General features: G+C 43.1%; 1 protein-coding gene across 1 annotated transcript; it reads right to left on the bottom strand.

The window, feature by feature from the left end:
• Positions 1–243: 243 nt before the first annotated feature.
• Positions 244–26,899, bottom strand: LOC311103778 (arf-GAP with dual PH domain-containing protein 1-like). The gene is made up of 10 exons (XM_084145431.1): positions 26,778–26,899; positions 15,155–15,285; positions 14,473–14,564; positions 12,861–12,943; positions 4,872–4,984; positions 4,326–4,472; positions 2,361–2,444; positions 2,125–2,259; positions 1,748–1,976; positions 244–1,056 (listed from the first exon to the last, which is right to left on the bottom strand). Exons 1-10 carry the CDS (start codon positions 26,866–26,868, stop codon positions 1,028–1,030), a joined length of 1,134 nt encoding a protein of 377 aa, XP_084001557.1. The 5' UTR covers positions 26,869–26,899; the 3' UTR covers positions 244–1,027.
• Positions 26,900–27,454: the final 555 nt, after the last annotated feature.

Raw genomic sequence — 27,454 nt, 5'->3', positions numbered from 1 at the left:
TTTGAGAGTGCATCTTTAAGTGGGGTCCCCTGTATTTTCTAGTATCAATTTGTGCAGAAAGAAAGTTTGGGAACCCATGTGCTAGAGAGAATGAAGTGATAGAGAAAACATAACCTTCAAAAGAGAGAGAGGGAGCCCATCTGTTGATGAAAACCAACATAATGTATTGCATCATTACACTGTTCCTTCCACATGATTTATTTATTTATTTGACCATATTAACCCGAAGTAAACAAGACAAGACAAATGAGATTGTTCTCAGCTTGGATCCCTGTCAAGTTTGTTACAGCGGCGGACCTGCAAAAGGATGATGTGCGTTGTGGTGATGTATTACATGACCTAGAGTGCCCTCTAGTGTTTTGCAATAGTAAACACACATTGATTGAATCAGTTCAGGGAGATTAAACATATACAGTATGATATTAAATAAATTACAATCCTGTTGCATGAAGCAGCATTCACTGAGATTCAAAATATTTACATTTGTATTTCAAAATAAATAACAGCCGCGAGATGTGTAAAACCCTGTCCAGAAGCATAGGTTTTGTCAGCACCTTGAAAGTTAAATGTATACAGAATATGCAGAACAATCAGAGAAATTGCATAAATCCACTGGCATCAAAACTGTTCAATCAATAATTAAAATGACAGTAATGCTCTCAACAAACACAGCGAACATGACTCCTTAGTATACAACAACAAGGGATGAACCACTCACAACACTAAGAGCGGGGGTGCAGTGTGGAAGAGTCTATGTGGAGAGCAGCAGCAGGGGTGTTGACGTTTCTGTGTCCTTTTCTCTCCTCTCAAACCCACTGACCTTTAACCCCAGGTTTGGGCATCAGGTCAGGAGAGGTGGAGAAGATAGTCTTTCTATTGATTTCTGTCTCCTCTCTGATGCATTTCTTCCATCATGCTCCCTCTGTAATGGTACAGTAGAGCCCCATAGACTTATTCTGGGGTCTCTGTAGAGAAATCCTGTCTGTTCTGTTCTTAGTCCAGTAGACTGACAGCTCTAGCTCCAGTCTCAGGGCTTGTGTTTAAAGTGGGCCTCCACTGCACGGTGAAGAGCAAAAAAACAGTTAGTGGTACCAAAACATTGAGATACAATCACATAGAGATGCATATAGACACTGTACATAAAGAGGTAATCACACATTACTCTGCTTTGGACTACAGATGCTGTATCTTAATTTGATCATCCTGTTGTTGCAGGAATTTTTCTGCATAGCAGGAAATGCAAACTTGTAGTGTATTCAAGGTTTAAAAAGGCTTCTAAAGTTTGTAATTTCCACTTTAAAATGTCGGACTTGATTTGCCCTAACAAAAAATGTATCAACCCCTAAAACATTTTTCCATTAATCATAATAAAAATAATAATTCAAATATCCTGTTGCTGCAGGATTATTTTCCTGCTGTGAGAAGCAGGGTCAAATTAAGATAAGGCATGTACCTCTAAAAACACAACATCAATCTATAATTATAGTGATTAATACCAACCCTGGAGCTAAGGAGTTACCTGGTGTTCAGGCTTTTGTTTCAGCCTTGCCATAAAACACTAGCTTCAACCAAGCAACTGCTTGTGAGACCTTGACTAGTTACATTTGGTGTTGTACATACCCTGCAAACATTACTGCAAAGATGCAACATCTGCATAAATGCATACTCCAGAGTACCACTAATGTAGTGCATACTTTTGAGAACTGTACTTTTGATTACACCTGTGTAATGCATCTTCCTGACTAACCTGCGTACTCCTGTGGTCTCATTGGTCTGTTGATAACCCTCTGGAAGGCAGTGATCCAGTCCCTCTGCTCCGCCTCCGTCTCGCAGGCAAACAGGAACTTCCTGTCTGGTGTTACTATGGTGATGCCATGGTTCCAGTGGTAGCCCTGGGTGGAGGGGGGAAGGCCTGGGAGCACCGTGTAGCTGTTCTCCTTACTGCCGATGAAAACCTCTCCCCTCGCATAGGCATCCTGAGAGAGGAGGGGGAGAGAGGCGGGGAGAAAGAGAGAGAAAGAGAGAGAAGAAGTATGTCGCAGAATAGAAAGTTATGAGGAGTAGGGTTAATTCAGAATGGATCAGTTATTTTAGTGTAGGGTGTGATGCTATCTGTCTCCTCACCAGAGGATCTTTGAAGTACATGAGTCTCCTGTCATCCATGGTGAACCACCTCTTCTTAAAGCCCTCGGTGTGTTTTGGGCCTGTTTTCTCCATGAAGCCTTCCTTCATGAAGCTACGAGTCAGTTTGGGCACCAGCTGAAGGAGAAGACAAGAGAGAAAACAATATATTATTGTCTAATTTGGTGTTTAATAGTGGTCATAGTCATTTCAAAGTCCTGTATACGTTGTGGCCTCACCTCCTCGTCACTGGCTCCAGGGAAGGCCACCTGAAGGTAATGAAACCTGGCAGCTCTGATAGCGTTGAACCAGTCCACCATTTCCTACCAAAACAAAGACACAAGCGCATCCTAGTCAGATACATGTCTTATTCAGAGTCATCTCTACATTGAGAATAAAGTAAACCTGCTACAGTATAGAACATTATGAGACATGATTAAGCTATTATATCCATTGCCACGGGAAGTAGGAGGTGCTGAGGGTACTGCAGCACCCCCTGAAAAATCAGAATAAAAAAATATATATTAATACCACCCCCCATAAAAATATGATTTTATTTTTCTCACAAAAGTAGTGCACTAGTCCTGTATTAGCAGACCAATAGATGTCTGTAGCGTGGGGGAAACATTTTTTTCAGCTTCTCCGCTTTGGCAGAAAAGGTAGTTGTATAATTAAGAACAGTGTCTTGCAGGATTCAAAAGTTGGAATTGTAAGAGTTGAATGGAATCCAGAAAGAACAAAACCCTGTCCTCAAACATGTACATCAAAAAGGTGCAAAGTTATGGGCAAAGACCCAAAACATCCACATAAAATTAAAACATTTTTTTAGCAAATAACATGGAAAAGTATTAATTTACCATCCTTACATGCCACTAAATGTAAATGCACATTACTGTATTGTACATAGGCTGGTCATCTAGGTATTGTACCTGTAGACTTTCCATCACCATGAAGAAAAAATATGCACAATACAGTAATTGAGTACACTGAGACATCAAGTGGTTTGTGATGATGTGGCTCAGTTGGTAGAGCATGGTGCTTGCAACGCCAGGGTTGTGGGTTCAATTCCCACGGAGGACCAGTACGAAAAAGTATGAAAATGTATGCACTCACTACTGTAAGTTGCTCTGGATAAAAGCATCTACTAAAATGTAAAAGGAATGAATAGACAATTTCAGTTCACATAGAAATAAGTTGCATTTGCAAAGTATTTCAAGAAACTGGAAAACACGTATCAAGTAAGTACATTTAGTTGTAGTGCATTGGGCCTTTACTAGTCCTGTATTTGCTGCGAATAAACCGCAGCACCCCCATCCTCAAACTACTTTCCGCAGCTATGATTATATCATGACATGGCAGCTTTACTATTGCTGTTCTGTTCAAGTCTGCTATTGTGTCTGTTGACCAACAGAGGGGGCTGTACTATCTGTGCCTTTCATCCGCCAGAGAAGGGTTTTCACTAGTTACCACAACCACAAAGTCACAAAATTGTCTATATCGTAAAATTCATGAAAACAAACATGAGCTTTTTGGTTTTCATTTAAGGTTAGGCATAAGGTTACCAGTGTGGTTAGGGTTGGGCTCAAGGTTAGGGTTAGGTTTGAAATCAAATTTTAAGAAGATAAATTGTAGAAATAGGCGGAGTTTATGACTTTGTGGCTGTGGTAACTAGTGACGACAACAGAGAAGGCTGACTCACTACTGAGAGAGATGATCATCTGGTGTGCTCAGCAGTAAACCCTCAGAGAAAAACAGCCTATGTGCATGCCAGCCAGCCAGCAGCCCTTTGTGTGAACACAACTACCTCCACATTTCTCTAACCAGTTCCACTGACCAGATTACATGTACTGAGTACAGCTGTTTGTCACTGTGAAGACTGATGTCTACTGATTAAACAGACATTTTCATTTCCACTCTCACTCAGTTATCCAAAACAGCCCATCTCCATTAGACCTAGCTAGACACTGAAATAGTACAATCAGATTTAGTTGAACAGACTAAATCAGTGTTTCATGATATGAGGAACAGAAGCATATTGGGTGTACCATTGAAATGTTGATTCATCATGCATAATATCTCTAACGATTCAGTGCATTTACACATGAGACCATAGGAATTGGCTATACCAGCATAAACAGATCTTGGACCAGGCTACATCAATATTGCCCAGAGTCCCTTTTGTCGCAGTCACCCATATGCGTCACCTTAGAGTCGCTGTGGTAGACAAAGATGTTCCTGGTGCTGTTGTCTCTAAGGTAGGTGATCTGCAGGCCGTAGGGGTTGCCTATCTTAGCCGGCTGGAACGTGGCGTTGAGAGTCTCGATCTTCATTACCGCCTTGGGGTCCCGCGCCTGGGGGAGATACACAAACTGTACAGTACATAAATACAGGGGGGGTGGCGGGGGGATACCTAGTCAGTTGCACAACGGAATGCATTCAAAACGTGTCTTCCACATTTAACCCAACCCCTCTTAATCACCATACATATAACTTGTTATAGAATAATACATACTGTATGTTTACAGTAAACACAAACAGATAGGTAAGGGGATGATGTCTTTTGAGGCATTTGTTTTAGTTTCCTTGTAGACACATGCCTGTATACTGTGCATAGCCTGCTATACAAGTATTCATGTTTAACTTGAGATGGTTAACTTGAAAGGTAGTAGCATAAACTAGCTGCAGATTACATTTCCTAGGAACATGCTTGTATTTATGTGCGGGAGCATTTGTGTTGACTCCAGCCTTACCTCCTGCTTGCTGAAGTACTTGAGCGCCCCCTCTCGTTCTGACAGGATGAATTTCCGACTGAGGAACTGACCCTTGTCTCTGCCCCGTTTCCATAGAAACCCTTCTCTGTACCCTGGGTAGATAGAGACACACCAGACAAACTCAGACAAACTGGCATAGTGGAGGTGAAAGAGAGAGAGAGCGAGAGCGAGAGATACAAAGAGATATGGAAGAGGTGGGAGAGAGAACAAGAGAGAAAGGAGGAGAAATAACTCTCTGGTGTAATAAAGAAATACCAAGCAGACTGAGGGAGAGAGAAAGTGAGACAGAAAGAGAGGGGCTTTAGCTGAAAGAGAGTGTATGAGAGAGGAAGTCAAAGAAAAGATGACAGGGAGAAAAAAATCACCTCCCCGATGGTAAAGTACATCCTTTTACATGTTAATGACACAGTGCTCTATTTAAGCAATAAGGCCCAAGGGGGTGTGGTATATGGCCAATATACCACGGCTAAGGGCTGTTCTTAGGCACGATACAACGCCTTTAGCCGTGGTATACTGGCCATATACCACAAACCCCTGAGGTGCCTTATTGCTATTATAAACTGGTTACCAATGTAATTAGAGCAGTAAAATGAAATGTTTTGTCATACCCGTGTTACACGGTCTGATATACCACGGCTTTCAGCCAATCAGCATTCAGGGCTCGAACCACCAAGTTTATAATTCTCAATAAGTCCTTCCCAGTCTATTTCTGGCCCTCTTACAGACGGAAGTGGTTTCATTACATGATGTGGCAGTACAGAGCACTGTATGTAATTAATTATAGGCTACACACTCTCTTCATCTCTCTCTTGTTCTCTCTCCCTATAGTTCTCTCTTTTTATGTCTCTATTTTCCTTTCGCCTCCCTCCCACTCTCTCACTCCATGGAATGTCAGTTTTACTGTATGTATCCTCCTCTCTCCATCTCCCCTACCTCTCCCTCCCTCATAAACACTCATGTTGTGAAATTGTTAGATATTACTGCACTGTCAGAGCTAGAAGCACAAGCATTTCGCTACACCCACAATAACATCTGCTAAACACGTGTATGTGATTTGATAACCCCTATTTTCAATCTCCTTTTCCCATCCAGCACTCCTCAAGTTCCATACCCCCCACTTCTCTCCCCCCTCAAGTTCCATACCCCCCACTTCTCTCCTCCCGCCTCTGTCCCCTGTTTTCTCCTCCCTCATCTCTCCATCCCCTGGTGACAGAGGTTGGCGTCTCTCTTTTTCCCAGTCTGACATGAATCATTCACCTTGCATTACATCATTGATCAATAACAACCCCCCCCCCCCCCCCTCTCTCTTTCTCTGCATATAGAATAAATATACTGCCATCGACCACTGGGGAGACTAGTTTACCACTACTCTCCTTGCTCTACAGAAGCTAACAGAACATCTAGGACCCTGAAGAGGGTAGAAACTATGGATCTATTGATTTTAGCCCTGGGTACATCTGATGGATGCAAATGTATAGATTAAGCAAATATATAGTACCAGTCTAAAGTTTGGACACACCTACTCATTCAAGGGTTAGTCTTTATTTTTTTATTTTTTTTTATACATTGTAGAATAATAGTGAAGACATCAAAACTATGAAATAACACATATGGAATCATGTAGTAACCAAAAAAGTGTTAAACAAATCAAAATATATATTATATTTTATATTCTTCAAAGTAGCCATCCTTTGCCTTGATGACAGCTTTGCACACTCTTGGCATTCTCTCAACCAGCTTCATGAGGAATGCTTTTCCAACAGTCTTGAAGGAGTTCCCACATATGCTGAGCACTTGTTGGCTGCTTTTCCTTTACTCTGCAGTCAAACTCATCCCAAACCATCTCAATTGGGTTGAGGTCGGGTGATTGTGGAGGCCAGGTCATCTGATGCAGCACTCCATCACTCTCCCTGGTCAAATAGCCCTTACACAGCCTGGAGATGTGTTTTGGGTCATTGTCCTGTTGAAAACCAAATTATAGTCCCACTAAGCACAAACCAAATGGGATGGCGTATCGCTGCATAATGCTGTGGTAGCCATGCTGGTAAAGTGTGCCTTGAATTCTAAATGAATCAGACAGTGTCACCAGCAAACACCCCCACATCATCACACCTCCTCCTCCATGCTTCACGCTGGGAACCACACATGCGGAGATCATCCGTTCACCTTTGTGAGATACAGGACCCTGAAGAGGGTAGAAACTATGGATCTATTGATTTTAGCCCTGGGTACATCTGATGCAAATGCATAGATGAAGCAAATATATAGGGTTAGTGGAACCAAAAATCTCAAATTTGGACTCATCAGACCAAAGAACACATTTTCACTGGTCTAATGTACATTGCTCATGTTTCTTGGCCCAAGCAAGTCTCTTCTTCTTATTGGTGTCCTTTAGTAGTGGTTTCTTTGAAGCAATCGACCATGAAGGCATGATTCACTCAGTCTCCTCTGAACAGTTGATGTTGAGGTGTGTCTGTTACTTGAACTCTGTGAAACATTTATTTGGGCTGCAATCTGATGTGCAGTTAACTCTACTGAACTTATCCTCTGCAGCAGAGGTAACTCTGGGTCTTCCTTTCCTGTTGCGGTCCTCATGAGAGCCAGTTTCATCATAGCGCTTGATGGTTTTTGCGACTGAACTTGAAATTTTCCGGATTGACTGATCTTCATGTCTTAAAGTAATGATGGACTGTCGTTTCTCTTTGCTTATTTGAGCTGTTCTTGCCATAATATGGACTTGGTCTTTTACCAAATAGGGCTATCTTCTGTATACCACCACTACCTTGTCACAACTCAACTGATTGGCTCAAACATATTAAGAAGGAAAGAAATTCCACAAATTAACTTTTAAGAAGGCACACCTGTTAATTGAAATGCATTCCAGGTGACTACCTCATGAATATGGTTGAGAGAATGCCAAGAGTGTGCAAAGCTGTCATCAAGGCAAAGGGTGGCTACTATATCAAAATATATTTTGATTTGTTTAACACTTTTTTGGTTACTACATGATTCCATATGTTTTATTTCATAGTTTTGATGTCTTCACTATTATTCTACAATGTATAAAACGGTAAAAATAAAGAAAAACCGTGGAATTAGTAAGTGTGTCCAAACATTTGACTGGTAGTGTATGTGATGCAAAAAGAGACTCTTGAAAAAGAGACTCTGGGTCGCAATGGGCTTTTCCGGGTTAAATAAAGGTTAAATAAAATGTGATGCAAATATATGTGATGCAAATAGATATAAATATAAATATCCTGCCCAATGCATCCATCTGTATTACAGCCAGTCAGACAACTGTGTGTGTGTGTGTGTGTGTGTGTGAGTGTGTGTGTGCACCCAAGGAGGACGTTGAATCTCATAGTAAACAGATGAGGTCATCTTTAATCAATGAGAGTCCAGTCTGGCTCCAATAAGAGCAAGATAGCTTTCATGCAATGAAACAAGAGTCATTCACTGACTGACACTGTCTCAAGCACAATGAAGAATACAAGGCCAGAGATAATCACTCTGCCTTTATCCTATGCTTCAAAGTCATCCTTTCTTCAATTCATAGTTCCCAAACAAAGCATTTCTGTGGATACTGTGGAGTGCAAAGGTTTTGAAATATTCTGACTTGATGATGCAGGGGTAAAGGATTTGTCACTAAACTCTTTCAAGGTTTTATTTGTATTTGCAAACTGTTTAGGCAATGCTTTGTTGTCATGACAGAGAAGGACTATTTGTTGGCTAGATTTTGCATAGCCCTGCATCCATAGCTTTGCATAGGCAAAGCTTGTGTGTATGTGTGTGTCTCTCTGTGTGTGTGTGTGTGTGTGTGTGTGTGTGTGGTGGTCATGATATTTTGTAAGCCGGTGATTGTCAAGCAAATAACTGCCGGTCTCACGGTAATTGACCGTTAATTAACATAAACACATTTAGCATCTCCTGGCATCCACGCATAGCCTACAAGCCACTGATGCAGACCTTTGGAAGTCTAATTAATCCATAGCATCCACCATCACAATAAATATTTTATGTATTTTAGACAGGTCTAAAGAAACATGATATGAAGATGTAGTCTATTTCAGAATAACAGAATAGCATACTCCTTGTCTTTATGTTAGGCCCTGATATGGCTATGCCATATGGCTGTGGGCTACACTAGTTCATTTAGCAGACAAGATTTGCTTAGAATTCCATGGCATTATTTTATATAATTTTATAGTATGAAGAATGCAATTGAACATAGCTGAATAAAATAGAAAGTATTTCTGGGAGTGTGCACATGCAGCTATTCTGTGTTGAGCGGTTAACAAAGAAACAAGTCTTCCTATATGCTTAATTTAGAGTTATTTATGCAACTTTAGTTGTGATCAAAACATATAGCCCAACGTTTGTATTTTTAATACATTCTAAGGCTGCATGATGCGACTCTAATGATGATTTGAAAAAAAGTTGCATGAAAAGTCATGAACTCTCCTTTGTTATTTGCGCAGGCTGCACACATTTCAGCAGTCTCTCATTCACAATTTGACGAGCACTTGATAATCCCTCGAATTTCCCAGCGGCATCCCCTTTGTGTGACCGTAATGCCCCCTACAAAAATGCCTTTTGCGGCCAGTGGCCGTTGTGCCCTTGGGCTGAATATAATAATTATAATTCCCTTCTCCCGGCTGCATGCTCCGAAGCACCTCTCTCTCACATGGCTCTCTCAGACAGCTCAATTCTTATTAGCCAATGCCTGTCAAATGATCGGGTCTTTCTCACAGGCTACAAGTGAAGACAGACACATCGGGGACGCAACTACGCGCGTCATTATCCAATTCCGAGGCGCACATTGAAGATATTGGAAGAACTGTCCACATTTACTTTTCGTCAGCCAACAAGCCTAACGAACAGCAGAAGCAGTAACCTATCAGCTTTTATTCTATGGGGGATAGTAGATTTACATAGTAGATTGACATAGGCAGCCTATCCCCCATAGCACAAAAGTCGACCTATTCTATACTGTGCGTTAAATAAATATTCCAAACATAGTCTGGGACAGTTGTGGGATGCGATAGATCCCAAATTAATACAACCACTAGTATCAAAAAACATTTTTTAAGCAATGAGGCTGACGCATCAGATCAGAACGTTTAGCTTAAAATGTTGATAAACTATTAGGCTATTTCTTCACATTATATGCGCAGCAATGTGCACACGGCAGTAGTCTATAAGCGCGAATGTTCCAAAATGCAATCAACTAGCAGGAAAACACCATTCTCAAGTGACCGCAAATGCGATTATGCATGTAATGCTTTTATTATAAAAGGTGCATTTTTATGGTGAAAATTATCTTCCCCAAACTTGAAACTCACGCGCTGCGTATGTATGCCAGTTAGGCTCTACACCCGTTGTAAAGCGGATTAATGTGCTTAATTTTAGTTTGTGATTTTGTGACACAAACCTTATCAAAACATATAGGCCTATGGGCTATGCTACATGAGGCGCTGTTTCTTCCCTTACTGCACACAAGCTGGGCATCATTCACAAGTGATAATACTGTGGGGAGAACAAGTATTTGATACGTTTACGTTTTAGTCATTTAGCAGACGCTCTTATCCAGAGCGACTTACATGAGCAATTAGGGTTAAGTGCCTTGCTCAAGGGCACATCGACAGATTTTTCACCTAGTCGGCTCGGGGATTAGAACCAGCGACCTTTCGGTTACTGGCACAACGCTCTTAACCACTAAGCTACCTGCCGCCCCACTGCCGATACACTGCCGATACACTGCCGATTTTGCAGGTTTTCCTACTTACAAAGCATGTAGAGGTCTGTAATTTTTATCACAGGTACACTTCAACTGTACGAGATGGAATCTAAAACAAAAATCCAGAAAATCACATTGTATGATTTTTAAGTAATTAATTTGCATTTTATTGCATGACAATAAGTATTTGATACATCAGAAAAGCAGAACTTAATATTTGGTACAGAAACCTTTGTTTGCAATTACAGAGATCATACGTTTCCTGTAGGTCTTGACCAGGTTTGCACACACTGCAGCAAGGGATTTTGGCCCACTCCTCCATACAGACCTTCTCCAGATCCTTCAGGTTTCGGGGCTGTCGCTGGGCAATACGGACTTTCAGCTCCCTCCAAAGATGTTCTATTGGGTTCAGGTCTGGAGACTGGCTAGGCCACTCCAGGACCTTGAGATGCTTCTTACAGAGCCACTCCTTAGTTGCCCTGGCTGTGTGTTTGGGTCGTTGTCATGCTGGAAGACCCAGCCACGACCCATCTTCAATGCTCTTACTGAAGGAAGGAGGTTGTTGGCCAAGATCTCGCGATACATGGCCCCATCCATCCTCCCCTCAATACGGTGCAGTCGTCCTATCCCCTTTGCAGAAAAGCATCCCCAAAGAATGATGTTTCCACCTCCATGCTTCACGTTGGGATGTTGTTCTTGGGGTTGTACTCATCCTTCTTCTTCCTCCAAACACAGCGAGTGGAGTTTAGAGCAAAAAGCTCTATTTTTGTCTCATCAGACCACATGACCATCTCCCATTCCTCCTCTGGATCATCCAGATGGTCATTGGCAAACTTCAGACGGGCCTGGACATGTGCTGGCTTGATCAGGGGGACCTTGCGTGCGCTGCAGGATTTTAATCCATGACGGCGTAGTGTGTTACTAATGGTTTTCTTTGAGACTGTGGTCCCAGCTCTCTTCAGGTCATTGACCAGGTCCTGCCGTGTAGTTCTGGGCTGATCCCTCACCTTCCTCATGATCATTGATGCCCCACGAGGTGAGATCTTGCATGGAGCCCCAGACCGAGGGTGATTGACCATCATCTTGAACTTCTTCCATTTTCTAATAATTGCGCCAACAGTTGTTGCCTTCTCACCAAGCTGCTTGCCTATTGTCCTGTAGCCCATCCCAGCCTTGTGCAGGTCTACAATTTTATCCCTGATGTCCTTACACAGCTCTCTGGTCTTGGCCATTGTGGAGAGGTTGGAGTCTGTTTGATTGAGTGTGTGGACAGGTGTCTTTTATACAGGTAACAAGTTCAAACAGGTGCAGTTAATACAGGTAATGAGTGGAGAACAGGAGGGCTTCTTAAAGAAAAACGAACAGGTCTGTGAGAGCCGGAATTCTTACTGGTTGGTAGGTGATCAAATACTTATGTCATGCAATAAAACGCAAATTAATTACTTAAAAATCATACAATGTGATTTTCTGGATTTTTGTTTTAGATTCAGTCTCTCACAGTTGAAGTGTACCTATGATAAAAATTACAGACCTCTACATGCTTTGTAAGTAGGAAAACCTGCAAAATCGGCAGTGTATCAAATACTTGTTCTCCCCACTGTAATTCACAAGTGATAGGCAAATATTATCACCCATCAGACTGTTCTTGATTTAATCTTGTCTTTACATATACTAAATAATATATGTGTGAAATTTGTTTTGATTTAGAATGGACCATTATCATGCACCCGTCTCAAAACAGGAGCAGGGGAAAAAAAGACATGCACTTAAATAGCAAATGGAGGATGCTTTTCCCATGGTTCATTTTCATGCCAGCCAGGTAGGCTATACTCCTGTTGTAAATAGAAGTAATGTGCTTAATATTAGGAAAGTTGAGAAATAAATATAGTAGGTCTATCCTATAGAAAGCTTTTTAATAGAGGCCATCACTCTGTTTTCTCATGCAATTGCATAGCCTATAGAAACATTGCGCAACATGAGCTCATGGCCTCTCATGAAGTGTTTGATTAGATTTCCAATAATTTTTGCATTGATGTCAGAGTGATTAGAGGGACAATAGCGTGTGGGGTACCAGGCAGTTAGCAAGTCTGATAGGCTCATAATGACCAGCAGCAGCATCAGAGCTTTGAGAAGCCTAATTACCATGACTAAACGGTTACGTGGAATTTGACTGCTGTCATGACTGGTGTGGCGGTAATACGGTCACCGTAACAGCCTTTGTGTCAACTCACCTGCAGAGTAAGGCTCCTGTTTCTCGATGAACTCAAATTCGTTCCTCTCATACCTGGCTCGGATCCACTGCTCCCGCAGTAGCCTGGAACACAATGAAGCAATGGATGCCTTTCACCTTCTCCCAGAATTTGCTATAGCACAGGTTCCATGCTGTTAGCTGAACGAATGATGGCCTAACAAGTTGGGAGTTTGGGACACAGGCCACATTTCTACTAATCTTGCTGTGACAGATTCTCTTTTTCTTTCACCTCCATTGCCCGCGCACGCACACACACACATGCACACGCACACACTCCTTCTCTCCTTTACTCCACAATAAAAAGATTGATGAGAGTAAACAGATGAATAATAGAAGATCTATCTTTAGTTGTGTGTGAAGAGGAGAACATCGCCATGCCAACAACAGCATCTCCTCTCTCTCTCTGATAGACCTACATACAGTATAAAAACTGCTCTTTCAGATGTTCCCATCTTTCTGTCTCTTATAATCATGTCAGTATGGTCAGACAGTATTTTGCAGCTTTTCGTCATTTGGCAGACGCTCTTATCCAGAGCAATTAGGGTTAAATGTCTTGCTCGAGGGCACACTGACAGTTGGCTTGGGGATTTGAACCGGTGACCTTTCGGTTACTGGCCCAATGCTCTTAACTGCTAGGCTACCTAAATTCAAGTAATCCATTCGACTGACACAAACAAATCTGCCTCTCACTATCGCCCCTCTCACATGTAATATGCTTGTTGGTTTAGTACCCACAGAGAAGAGTAATGGCGCAGACACACAGAGAACACACTGTTTTTCAAGACGCATAAATCTGCAGTGTAGTAGTCACCAGGTATGGGATTAATTCCACAAATTCAATTCTAATTCAATTCCATTTAAATCGGATTTTGAATTCAGAGATAATTCAATTCCTCTCAATTCCAATGTTAGGTAAATTCCAATAATTAAATTCCTAATTCAATATTGTCCCCAACAATTCCCCAAATTCCAATTCGAATTCAATTCCCTCAGGCTTTCAGGGTGATCATGTCACTGTTCAGACAGCTTAGCTATACTGGAAATATAGAAATACAAGTTGAAATGATTTAAAACAAATCATGCAGTCAGTTTTTTATACTAAGTGCATTAATGCCATTAACTGGCAAATGTACAAATATTGAATTCCATTTCAATTAAATTTCAAATATTAAATATTTTTACAATTCCAATTAAATTCCAATTTAAACAGTCCAAACAGTCTAATTCTATTTCCAATTCCATAACTTTAAGATTGCTGAAATTCTAATTGAATTCAATGTTAATTCTCCACTTCATAAGTTAATTCCAATATTGAATTGGAATTTCAAATGAATTGGAATTGACCCCAACCCTGATAGTCACACTTTAACCTCATTATCTTTCTCTCTCTTTCACTCACACACACACACACACACACACAGGAAGAAGAAGTACTGCAGCATGTTACATTTCAGTGCTTGTGTGAAACAGTAAACGCTTTACAGTAACAGCACGACACAGCAGTGATTCCCTTGTATACCACTACTGTGTACATACCAACGGACCAAACGCTGTTGTTAGTTCATTATAACTCAGTGACGAGAGTGACTTACTTGCAGTCTGTGTGTTTGGGTCTGTAGTAGAATGCTGGAACCTTCTGTTCGTACTTAGCTTTGGCTGCTTCATTACCCATGGCAGCCATTAGCTGACGATAGACGGACAAATCCATTAATGCATTGACAACACATAAGGGGCATTTTTAAGACTGATACTTACGGGAAGGAAACTAAGAGTAGTACTAAATTGCAGTCCAAGCATCTTGTTTTCTGTCTTTATCTTTCCCTCAGGGATCTCTTATTGTAACTTTATGTTTCCCTCAACATGTCTTATTGTAAATTTAATCTGAGAATCCTCTATCCCTTCTATCCCCCAAGGTGATGCCTAGTCAATCACTCTCCCTCAAGGCTTTCACTCCCCAAATCTCATCAGTGGTGGTCTCTTGGAGCTGACATTATTATTGCATTTAGAAAAGATGAACAAGTCCCTGTGGGGATTAGGCTTCCCAGTCTAAAGAAGGCAATGTGCCAGACACACTACTGGAACTGATTGAGGGTCAGTTTTTGTGTTTGGTCTAAAATGGGCAGACTTAAGAAGTTGGATGGCAAGATCTGATCTCAAATCAGGTTGCAACTGGCAATAGGTAACAACTCTAATTAGGACCAATGTGATGCAAGATCATATACAGATTCCCAACATGCTCTCCAATTCCCCCTCTGGTACAGCAGGGTTACTGACCTCCACCTCTGAGGTCTCCCATGACTCCTGCTGGATGGACTTGACCCTGCTGATGTGGGGGATGCCTCTGTGGAGGAGGGAGCAGCCCTGGCACACAAACACGCCCAGAGTCACCGACGCCCAGTCTGGCTCTAAGTAGAGAGAGGGGGAGGAGGGAGGGAGGGGACAGAGGGGAGGGAGAGGAGACAGAGGGAAGGGAGGGGGCAGAGGGGAGGGAAAAGGGGGAGAGAGGGAGGGGACAGAGGGGAAGGAGAGGCGGGATAGAGAGGGGGGAGGAGGGAGGGAGGGGACAAAGGGGAGGGAGAGGGGGGAGAGAGGTGGAGGAGGGAGGGAGGGGACAGAGGCGGGATGGAGGGGGGGGGGGGGGGGGCGGCAGAGGGGAGGGAGAGGCGGGATGGAGAGGGGGGGAGAGAGCAGGGGGGAGAGTGTGATATGGAGGGAGATGGGGGAGGAACAGAAGGGAAGAGACAGCATCATAAACGAGGTGCAACAGAAGGGATATGAAGGTTCAAACTATAAATATGAAAAGTGCTGACGATCGCACTTCTGAAAGGTATTAGGTGCAACGTAATGAGGCAAATATAACTGAAGGACTAAAGGACACGTGCTGCATAGAGAGAGAGAGAGAAAGAGAAACAGAGATAGGTATGTAAGTGTGTGTGTATGTGGACAAAGGGGAAATAATATTTAGGCTTAGCACAGGAAACAGGCGGAGATTTCCACTGATAAAAATCCACAGAGAGTATTAAAGCACTGTTCACCAGAACACCAGGCCATTGCTAGACTATTACACGCACGCACCCACCTACGTGCACGCACACCCACAGTGTCAACGTCTGGGTGAAGTGGTGAAACGGAAATCAGGCGCAGGACACAGAACTGAGAAATGAATGGATTTACTCAAACTAAAGTAAACCATAACCAACCCTCCACGCAGGGAAGAGCAGCCCAACAGCTCACCAAACTACGTAAAACAACGGACAATCACGCACAAACCCAGGAGGGAAAACAGAGGTAATTATAGGGAAACAAATAAGCATAATGGGTAACAGGTGTGAATAATAAAGACAAGACAAGTGTAACACAGAAACATCGATCGGTGGCAGCTAGTACTCCGGTGACGACGAACGCCGAAGCCTGTCCGAGCAAGGAGGAGGGGCAGCCTCGGCTGTATTCGTGACACACAGCCACTACAGCGATCTGCCAGACAAACACTCTGCAGAGAGCACTTTGCTATGGAAGGAATAGACTGCATTGTATCTGCCACAAACATGAATAGGCCTGCACTTTGTCATTTTCCGGTCACAGCAAAGAGATATTCATGTTTACAAGTATGTGTGTCCTGAAGATATGAGAGATGTAATCACACACACTCAAACACGCATCCGATTCTGAGAGAGAAATTGGCTGACTGAATGACCTAATGCATTGACTCTAAAGAGATCATTCATCCAGGAATTGCATAGACCTTTGAAAGCCTTTAAAAACTTGACACCATGAATGTAGCCCAATCAGCTGAAAACTATTATGTTTAAATATGTGTGTGTGTTTGTATGCATAAAACTGCTGTATAAACTTCAATATTGTTTCAGCTTGCTTCAGCTCAATGTTTCTCCTCAGTCTAATAGTACCTGAGCCACTGGAACCTCTCATAATGTAATTGCAGTTTGCATGGCTGGCAGGACCACCCTCTCAGCAGCTAACCCAGGTCTGACACCTAGTTCTAACAAACCACATTCACACACAAATATGGAAGCCACTTCCAAACCCACGGGCACTGCTGCTTTGTGTTCATCACACACAGAAAGAGAGAGAGATAGAGGTTGGGGGACCTGCTTTGTCTGGACTTTGAGCTCTGACTGCCCACAATATGTAATCAGGGTGTGGCCTCGTGTCCATAAACAATGACCATCTCTATGGAAACACTCCCCATCAGAACTTTCTAGAGGGGGGGGGGGTCACTAGGTCTGTGAATCAGAGAGCAGAGCAGAGACACTACCCAGGAGATTACCCTGACTGATCACCAACAGAAAACACATTGGCTTCTGTCACTGGGATTTCCCTCAGTGGAGGTGGCCACCCACAGGACACACATGACATGACTGTTAGTATCGGTGAGGTGGAAACCACCACCGTTAACACACTTTGAATTCCCTCTGTGTGTGTGTGTGCACCAGAGGAGGCTGGTGAGGGGAGGACGGCTCATAATAATGGATGGAATGGTGTTGTATTGAAGACCACTCCTCTGCAGATTAACTAACTGCTCCAAATTGGTCAAGGCCACGCCCCTTCCCACTACACCTGTTCCCACACCTGTTGTCACTCCCAAATCACCACTCCACAACCTTTTTCCTCACTCCTCACCTTCTTTCCTTCCTCCACAACAAATCCTTTGATGGCGATGCCAGATGTTCCAGGTTGCCACGGGAGACATTCTCTTCCTTCCCTTCTGTGCGTGAAACAATCAGTCGGAGCCTTATGTATTACATTACCGTAGTGTTTATACAGTAGGTGCCCCGTTTCAGATAACTGGGCGTATGACGGGCGTCACTACTTCACAGGAGAACGTAAAAACCTTTTTTTCATAATTGTTTTACAGATATGCCTTCTTCAACGTGAACTTTCATGTGCATTAATATCTGTAAATACGAATACAATTGTTAAATTACGAGCCTAGTTGATTTAGCCACGTAAAAAGACAGGAACCTTCCTGCTAGCCACAACAGTGGTAGGCCTGATCACCGACAACGAAGAGACAGCCTATAGGGAGGATGTCAGAGACCAGGCAGTATGGTGCCAGGACAGCAACCTCTCCCTCAATGTGAGCAAGACAAAGGAGCTGATCGTGGACTACAGGAAAAGGCGGGCCGAACAGGCCCCCGTTAACATCGACGGGGCTGTAGTGGAGCGGGTCGAGAGTTTCAAGTTCCTTGGTGTCCACATCACCAACAAACTATCATGGTCCAAACACACCAAGATAGTCGTGAAGAGGGCACGACAACACCTTTTCCCCCTCAGGAGACTGAAAAGATTTGGCATAGGTCCCCAGATCCTCAAAAGGTTATACAGCTGCACCATCAAGAGCATCCTGACCGGTTGCATTACCGCCTGGTATGGCAACTGCTCTGCATCTGACCATAAGGCGCTACAGAGGGTAGTGCGTACAGCCCAGTACATCACTGGGGCCAAGCTTCCTGCCATCCAGAACCTACAGTTGAAGTCGGAAGTTTACGTACACCATAGCCAAATACATTTAAACTCAGTTTTTCAAAATGTCTGACATTTAATCCTTGTAAAAACTCCCTGTCTTAGGTCAGTTAGGATCACCACTTTATTTTAAGAATGTGAAATGTCAGAATAATTGCAGAGAGAATGATTTATTTCTGATTTTATTTATTTCATCACATTCCCAGTGGGTCAGAAGTTTACAAACACTCAATTAGTATTTGGTAGCATTGCCTTTAAATTGTTTAACTTGGGTCAAACGTTTCGGATAGCATTTCACAAGCTTCCCACAATAAGTTGGGTGAATTTTGGCCCATTCCTCCTGACAGAGCTGGTGTAACTGAGTCAAGTTTGTAGGCCTCCTTGCTTGCACACGCTTTTTCAGTTCTGCCCACACATTTTCTACAGGATTGAGGTCAGGGCTTTGTGATGGCCACTCCAATACCTTGACTTTGATGTCCTTAAGCCATTTTGCCACAACTTTGGAAGTATGCTTGGGGTCATTGTCCATTTGGAAGACCCATTTGCGACCAAGCTTTAACTTCCTGACTGATGTCTTGAGATGTTGCTTGAATATATCCACATAATTTTCCTTCCTCATTATGCCATCTATTTTGTGAAGTGCACCAGTCCCTCCTGGAGCAAAACACCCCCACAGCATGATGCTGCCACCCCCGTGCTTCACGGTTGGGATGGTGTTCTTCGGCTTGCAAGCATCCCCCTTTTTCCTCCAAACATAACGATGGTCATTATGGCTAAACAGTTCTATTTTTGTTTCATCAGACCAGAGGACATTTCTCCAAAAAGTACGATCTTTGTCCACATGTGCACTTGCAAACCGTAGTCTGGCTTTTTTATATCGGTTTTGGAGCAGTGGCTTCTTCCTTGCTGAGCGGCCTTTCAGGTTATGTCGATATAGGACTCGTTTTACTGTGGATATAGATACTTTTGTACCTGTTTCCTCCAGCATCTTCACAAGGTCCTTTGCTGTTGTTCTGGGATTGAGTTGCACTTTTCGCACCACAGTACGTTCATCTCTAGGAGACAGAACGCATCTCCTTCCTGAGCGGTATGATAGCTGCGTGGTCCCATGGTGTTTATACTTGCGTACTATTGTTTGTACAGATGAACGTGGTACTTTCAGGCGTTTGGAAATTGCTCCCAAGGATGAACCAGATTTGTGGAGGTCTACAATTTATTTTCTGAGGTCTTGGCTGATTTCTTTTGATTTTCCCATGATGTTAAGCAAAGAGGCACTGAGTTTGAAGGTAGGCCTTGAAATACATCCACAGGTACACCTTCAATTGACTCAAATTATGTCAATTAGCCTATCAGAAGCTTCTAAAGCCATGACATCATTTTCTGGAATTTTCCAAGCTGTTTAAAAGGCACAGTCAACTTAGTGTATGTAAACTTCTGACCCACTGGAATTGTGATACAGTGAATTATAAGTGAAATAATCTGTCTGTAAACAATTGTTAAAAAAATTACTTGTGTCATGCACAAAGTAGATGTCCTAACCGACTTGCCAAAACTATAGTTTGTTAACAAGAACTGTGTGGAGTGGTTGAAAAATGAGTTTTAATGACTCCAACCTAAGTGTATGTACACTTCCGACTTCAACTGTATATACTAGGCAGTGTCAAAGGAAAGCCCAAAAAATTGTCAAAGACTCCAGTCACCCAAGTCAAAGACTGTTCTCTCTGCTACCGCACGGCAAGCGGTACCGGAGCGCCAAGTCACTTTACCCCTACCTACATGTACAAATTACCTCGACTAACCTGTACCCCCGCACATTGACTCGGTACCAGTACCCCCTGTATATAGCCGCGTTATTGTTATTTTATTGTTACTTTTTATTATTTTTTACTTTAGTTTATTTGTAAAATATTTTCTTAACTCTTTCTTGAACTGCATTGTTGGTTAAGGGCTTGTAAGTAAGCATTTCACGATAAGGTTGTATTCGGCGCATGTGACAAATAAAGTTTGATTTGATTTGATTGGCTGAGATAATGGATGGGCCGAAGAGATGAGTTTTGATTGGTCTGCCATGTTGCTGGCTTCTGTCTATAGCATGAGCTGCTCAGTATGTGTAGATAATCCTTGCTCCCGCGGCTTTTTTTGAAAGATTATAGCCACTGAGAACTGCAAAAGTGTTTCTACTGCTCTCAACATCATTGCTGCCCTGAATTTAGAAGGCGCTATCGACAAAGATCAGTGGGAAAAAGTTGTGATGGACCAGGTGTGTCTGGGGGTGATATGGCCAGCTATTGTATTTCATGTGAACAGGTCTAGGCAATAGAGACCCATCCACTTAGCTAGATGTGGCTGGGGGTTAGTTATAGCCAGTCTTTCACATGACCCATCTATACACTTAGACAAGTGTGTCTTGGTAAGCCTTATCTAATAATTATAAAAAAAATGTATGTTGATACTTTCTATTTTTGACATTGCTAGTAACCATTTCACTGTATCATTTACACCTTCTGTATCCGGTGCATGTGACAAATACACTTTGATTTGATTAGTGTGTATTTCCCTGAGACAGTCATGTGAAGAACAACATGACCTGCAACAAAGTCAGATTGGGATATAGGACTAGATAAAGTGCATTTTTCCCTGGAGTTTTTCCTTATTGTAGGCTACTACTTTCACCACTTTTAGTCTTGAAATCTGTGGTTGTTTACTACACTTGTATACTTACTCACTCTGTTTAGCACATGGCCTCACATGTGACTCCTTAAAGAGATGGGTGGGGCTAAGGCTTAAGAGGATGTGAATGATGCTGAATGGGTGTAGACAAAGAAGAGCTCTCCAGTAGGTGTACCAAAACATTCAAGGGCCATTTTCTCAAAAGTGGGGTTACAAGTTTATCAACTATTAAAGCAAATGTAAAGCTCTGAGTCTGTACTTTTATCCAATGTAGAAAACACCATTTCAAATGTTTTAACATAAGACCGAAAAGGGATGGTCGGTCACATATGTAAGTGCCATTTCTAAATACAGTATGTATTATGCTGCCAATTTCTCTAGTCTGTTATACACCTTTTTGATGCTATTCATGCTCTCATTTTGTGTGCCATGTGTTCCTTTTGTTCTAGTTAATATTTGGCAGTTTTCTAAGTTTATTACATTTTGACCGCTATGCCCATTTCTTTCTTGTTAATTCACCCGACACTACTTCTTAGTTTGTGCACTTTTATGTTGATTTGCTCCTGATATGTATTTTCTCTATCTCCCTCCAACACCACCACATCCTTCCTAACCCTACCTACCGACCTTACAAGCCAACAGAATCTGGGAGCAACAATCCATTAAGGCAGATACAGAGGCAGTGGTTAAAATAGTTCCAGCTTCAGGCTCCACTCCGGCCTCCTCAGCACAACAGGCTCCACTCTGGCCTCCTCAGCACAGCAGGCTCCACTCCGGCCTCCTCAGCACAGCAGGCTCCACTCCGGCCTCCTCAGCACAGCAGGCTCCACTCCGGCCTCCTCAGCACAGCAGGCTCCACCCCGGCCTCCTCAGCAGGCTCCACTCCGGCCTCCTCAGCAGGCTCCGGCCCAGACTCACCAACCGGCCCCAGCAAAGCTTCCTCCCGCCGATACTCAGCCTGTAGTGCCCCCAACCTATCTGCAAAGTATGGTGCCTCCGATCCAACCATCCCTACCAAACACCTACAAATTCTATGCAAGGTCAATCAGTGTCCAAGCAAGTGGTCAACTCCCCTGTATAGACCCTGTACCTTGACCGACCCAGTACCAGCAACAGAGTTCTCCTTAAACTAGTCAAGGTAACCCTCCACAACAAAGAAAGATCCCTTGACACCTATGCAATCCTCGATGATTGGTTCTCTCGGATCATTCTCCTACAACCATCTGCCTGCCATCTCCAGCTACAGGGTGAGGCTGAAGAACTAACACTGCGGAGCGTGAGACAAGAGGTCGAAACCCTTCAGGGCTCCACGGTATCATTCGAGCTAACCTTGGCCTCACATCCAGGACAGCCTTTCCAAATAAGAGATGCCTTCAGAGTAGAGCTGCTTGCCCTTGCCAAAAAAGAACCAACCGACCGCATCCCTCAAGAGAAGGTACCAACATCGTTGAGGACTACCTCTAACTCCCATCACTCATGCCTCCCCCCTGCTACTCATCGGTGCCAACCACACTCATCTCATTGCCCCAATCGTCCCAGTAAGACTAGGCCCCCCTGGAGTACCTGCAGTCATCAAACCCCTACTAGGATGGACACTCCAGGGTCTAGCTAAAGACATTGAGACTCCCAATACTGACCAGTTCCTCTTTACATCCCTCAGTTCCCCAACTACTGAGAAACTCTGACATATAGAAAGGCTTTGGCAACTCAATGTGGTCCCTCAGAAGAGTGAGAAGGTAGCAATCCGGTCAAAGCAAGACCACCAAGCCATTGAACAACTGGAGAAAGCCACAGTCTGGGTCAAGGTGGACAGAGTTGACCGCTGCGCCACTCCTCTCCTCAGAATCAAGACTTCACTACCATTGAATACAGTGGGGGAAAAAAGTATTTAGTCAGCCTCCAATTGTACAAGTTCTCCCACTTAAAAAGATGAGAGAGGCCTGTAATTTTCATCATAGGTACACGTCAACTATGACAGACAAATTGAGAAAAAAAATTCCAGAAAATCACATTGTAGGATTTTTTATGAATTTATTTGCAAATTATGGTGGAAAATAAGTATTTGGTCACCTACAAACAAGCATGATTTCTGGCTCTCACAGACCTGTAACTTCTTCTTTAAGAGGCTCCTCTGTCCTCCACTCGTTACCTGTATTAATGGCACCTGTTTGAACTTGTTATCAGTATAAAAGACACCTGTCCACAACCTCAAACAGTCACACTCCAAACTCCACTATGGCCAAGACGCAAGATCTCCACGCAAGATCTCACCCCGTGGGGTCAAAATGATCACAAGAACGGTGAGCAAAAATCCCAGAACCACACGGGGGGACCTAGTGAATGACCTGCAGAGAGCTGGGACCAAAGTAACAAAGCCTACCATCAGTAACACACTACGCCGCCAGGGACTCAAATCCTGCAGTGCCAGATGTGTCCCCCTGCTTAAGCCAGTACATGTCCAGACCAGTCTGAAGTTTGCTAGAAAGCATCTGGATGATCCAGAAGAGGATTGGGAGAATGTCATATGGTCAGATGAAACCAAAATAGAGCTTTTTGGTAAAAACTCAACTCGTCGTGTTTGGAGGACAAAGAATGCTGAGTTGCATCCAAAGAACACCATACCTACTGTGAAGCATGGGGGTGGAAACATCATGCTTTGGGGCTGTTTTTCTGCAAAGGGACCAGGACGACTGATCCGTGTAAAGGAAAGAATGAATGGGGCCATGTATCGTGAGATTTTGAGTGAAAACCTCCTTCCATCAGCAAGGGCATTGAAGATGAAACGTGGCTGGGTCTTTCAGCATGACAATGATCCCAAACACACCGCCCGGGCAACGAAGGAGTGGCTTCGTAAGAAGCATTTCAAGGTCCTGGAGTGGCCTAGCCAGTCTCCAGATCTCAACCCCATAGAAAATCTTTGGAGGGTACAGTTGAAACCGAGATTCATCCGTGAAGAGCACACTTCTCCAGCGTGCCAGTAGCCATCGAAGGTGAGTATTTGCCCACTTAAGTCAGTTACGATGCCAAACTGCAGTCAGGTCAAGACCCTGGTGAGGACGACGAGCATGCAGATGAGCTTCACCGAAACGGTTTCTGACAGTTTGTGCAGAAATTATTTGGTTGTGCAGACCCACAGTTCTATCAGCTGTCCGGGTGGCTGGTCTCAGATGATCCCGCAGGTGAAGAAGCTGGATGTGGAGGTCATGGGCTGGCGTGGTTACACATGGTCTGCGGTTGTGAGGCCAGTTGGACATACTGCCAAATTCTCTAAAACGACGTTGGAGGTAGCTTATGGTAGAGAAATGAACATTAAATTATCTGGCAACAGCTCTGGTGGACATTCCTGCAGTCTGCATGCCAATTGCACTCTCCCTCAACTTGAGACATCTGTGGCATTGTATTGCATGACAAAACTGCACATTTTAGAGTGGCTTTTTATTGTCCCCAGCACAAGGTGCACCTGTGTAATGATCATGCTGTTTAATTAGCTTCTTGAAATGCCACACCTGTCAGGTGGATGGATTATCTTGGCAAAAGATACATGCTCACTAACAGGCATGTAAACAAATTTGAGATAAATGTGTTTTTTTGTGTGTATGGAACATTTCTGGGATCTTTTATTTCAGCACATGAAACATGGGACCAACACTTCACATGTTGCGTTTATATTTTTGTTCAGTGTACAATACATTCAGAAACACACTGAGGCAGAAGTAGCCTTTAACTACAGATCTAGGATCAGATTACTCTACTTACATTTTTACATTTTAGTCATTTAGCAGACGCTCTTATCCAGAGCGACATACAGTTAGTGAGTGCATACATTATTCATACTGGCCCCCTGTGGGAAACGAACCCACAACCCTGGCGTTGCAAGCGCCATGCTCTACCAACTGAGCTACAGGAGGCCCCAATTTACTAATTGTAAATTGAACTACTAGTCTAGGGGATGAAATATCTGGCCTCGGTTTATATCACTAGGACCACGCAGGGGAGACATTCTGAACATTGGCATAATACTGTATGACACCAATGTGTGAGAGCAGACGACTATTCCTTTGGCAGTGATACATCACTGGTGTAAATTACACTGCATAAAACAGTGAAACACACTATATGGATTAAAGTGAGCTAAAATAAATACATCTCTGCTTTTTTTTTGTTGTTGAGTGCTCCAACCTCTTTCTACGTCGAATTAGTTATACGTCGAATTAGTCATTTTGGAAGTTTTTCTTGGTAAGCCCTTTTCCAATTAAATACACTACTTCCTCATTGAACAAAACACTTATTTTGATCTGTGGTTGTCAAATATTTATTTGAACACACATTTTCAACTATAATGAAAACCTGAAGTGAGAAACAAACGTTTATCACCACGACAAACACATTAGTCATAAAGGAGTGAATGCTTCCGAGGTGAGACTTACTATCTATATGCGTTATTTGACATCTGCATCACAAAGTCGTAATGGAGAAATGCAGCACAGACTGCCAGTAGTGAAAGTACGTGTTTATGATCATTCCTCATGCGACCTATAGACATGGTGGCACTACCAAACATAGGTGCCCACTGCCAAGAAATCCTGGGTGGACAGAGCTCCAGCACTGGGCATCAGTCCCATCCTGGAACCTCCCCACCAGAGCTCCAGTACTGGGCATCAGTCCCATCCTGGAACCTCCCCACCAGAGCTCCAGCACTGGGCATCAGTCCCATCCTGGAACCTCCCCACCAGAGCTCCAGCACTGGGCATCAGTCCCATCCTGGAACCTCCCCACCAGAGCTCCAGTACTGGGCATCAGTCTCATCATGGAACCTCCCCACCAGAGCTCCAGCACTGGGCATCAGTCCCATCATGGAACCTCCCCACCAGCTCACTTTTATCACTGTGAGATGAGAAAGGGAAGAGGGGAGGAAGTCCTATAAAGCAGAAGTAGTGGTGAGGTGCCGTGGGAGCGAGGTGACAATAGTTACTGTAAAACCCAATTGAAATGACCATCCGCAATATGAAAATGAACTAACAAGAAGTTGGTGCATGCTGACAGACAAGACTGAGTGACACCCATTACACACACCCCAAACACTAGCACTGAAGCACACACACACAGAGACACACTGAGGCTTTTACATTTTAGTCATTTAGCAGATGCTCTTATCCAGTGCGACTTATATTGATGTCACACAATGACTACTACATTTACATTTACATCATTTAGCAGACGCTCTTAGCCACCACAAACACTCCAAACGGCAATAACAGGTGACAAACAAGACAGGGATGACTCAACAACACCACACATGTAATCAATTTAACCACGTGATGGAAGGTATTCAGTGAAGTATAGGACTTTTGTTTACCGGGTCTGCATGTCTCAATACATTTGCCAGTTGTCCCTATAGCCTACAGTCTTACAAGTTCCATAGTCCAGCTCCTCAGTAGGCGCTGGCTGCCAATCTAATATAAGGTGTGTCTCGAGAGCAATTCATATTATTTTCTGTTTACACACCTTTTGTTTTTAAAGTGCACTAGAATTAGGCCTACTGCTGTTAAATAAAATATAGACATTTGATAAGGAGAGCACTGACTGACAAGCTGTCACATTGACAATGGTAACAGAAAACAATAGGCTATTCAAGATTCAATGGCAGGTGAATTCTCTACTAGGACAATCGCGCGTCGCTCATGAGCACATGCATAGGGTGCCGTAAAAGATTTGGCGCTCCTTTTATTAACAGTTCGTTTCCTACCTGCATTGCCACAATCCGCACATGCATCGTTTCCAGGTCTGGTCAGGACATCTAGCAAGAGCCGTTTATTCTTCTCTGACTCCGAGGCCATAGTCACCGTTTGATCTCCACCCAATCCGAAATACTTAAATACAAAGCACGTTAACTAGGATAAAGCAAAAATCAAATTGTGACCTTGTACTTTACTCGAAATGCGAAAAAATGCTTCTGGATTGGACCAAAAAATAATAATTAATAGCCTACGGTAAATCCGCTTGGATGAGGTGATGATTTGAAGGTTTGGCAAGTCTCTCTCTTCTGACTACAGCTCTATTAGGCTACGAAGTCTTGCTAACAGCATTATCTCAAGTCTGTCATCCCCTCCTTTTCCCCCAGACTGATCCTTCTGCAGTTGCAGTGAGACCTCCAGTGGTATGACGATCATGAAACAATGTCTTACTACCTGTGTAATTTTTCTTTCTGACACTGACAGCCAACATATTTTAGACGTTTTTATAAGGACTGTTTTTTGCACCTTAAACAAAATAAACTATTTCACTTGCAAATATTTGATAGCAGACTGTAGCTGGCTCGTACTTTTACTTATTTCTGTCACCGAATTTCTGAACTTTGTTTCTGTCTCTTTAAAAGTTAGTAGATTGTCGAATACGTAATCGATGTTATCTATGGGTTGATTA

This window comes from Coregonus lavaretus (assembly GCF_964263955.1).
Source record: "Coregonus lavaretus genome assembly, chromosome: 1".
Taxonomy (NCBI): domain Eukaryota; kingdom Metazoa; phylum Chordata; class Actinopteri; order Salmoniformes; family Salmonidae; genus Coregonus; species Coregonus lavaretus.
The sequence above is the reverse complement of the archived record's forward strand: the minus strand, read 5'-3'. Positions and strand labels throughout refer to the sequence as shown.

What these genes read in the sequence shown, in the direction of transcription:
- LOC311103778 (XM_084145431.1), bottom strand. Translation starts at nt 26,868, where the DNA reads ATGGCCTCGGAGTCAGAGAAGAATAAACGGCTCTTGCTAGATGTCCTG. An exon ending in GGGAGACCTCAGAGGTGGAG is followed by an intron (nt 14,565 to 15,154) that starts GTCAGTAACCCT and finishes GTCTATCGTCAG; the next exon opens with CTAATGGCTGCCATGGGTAA. An exon ending in TCTACCACAGCGACTCTAAG is followed by an intron (nt 2,445 to 4,325) that starts GTGACGCATATG and finishes TTGTTTTGGTAG; the next exon opens with GAAATGGTGGACTGGTTCAA.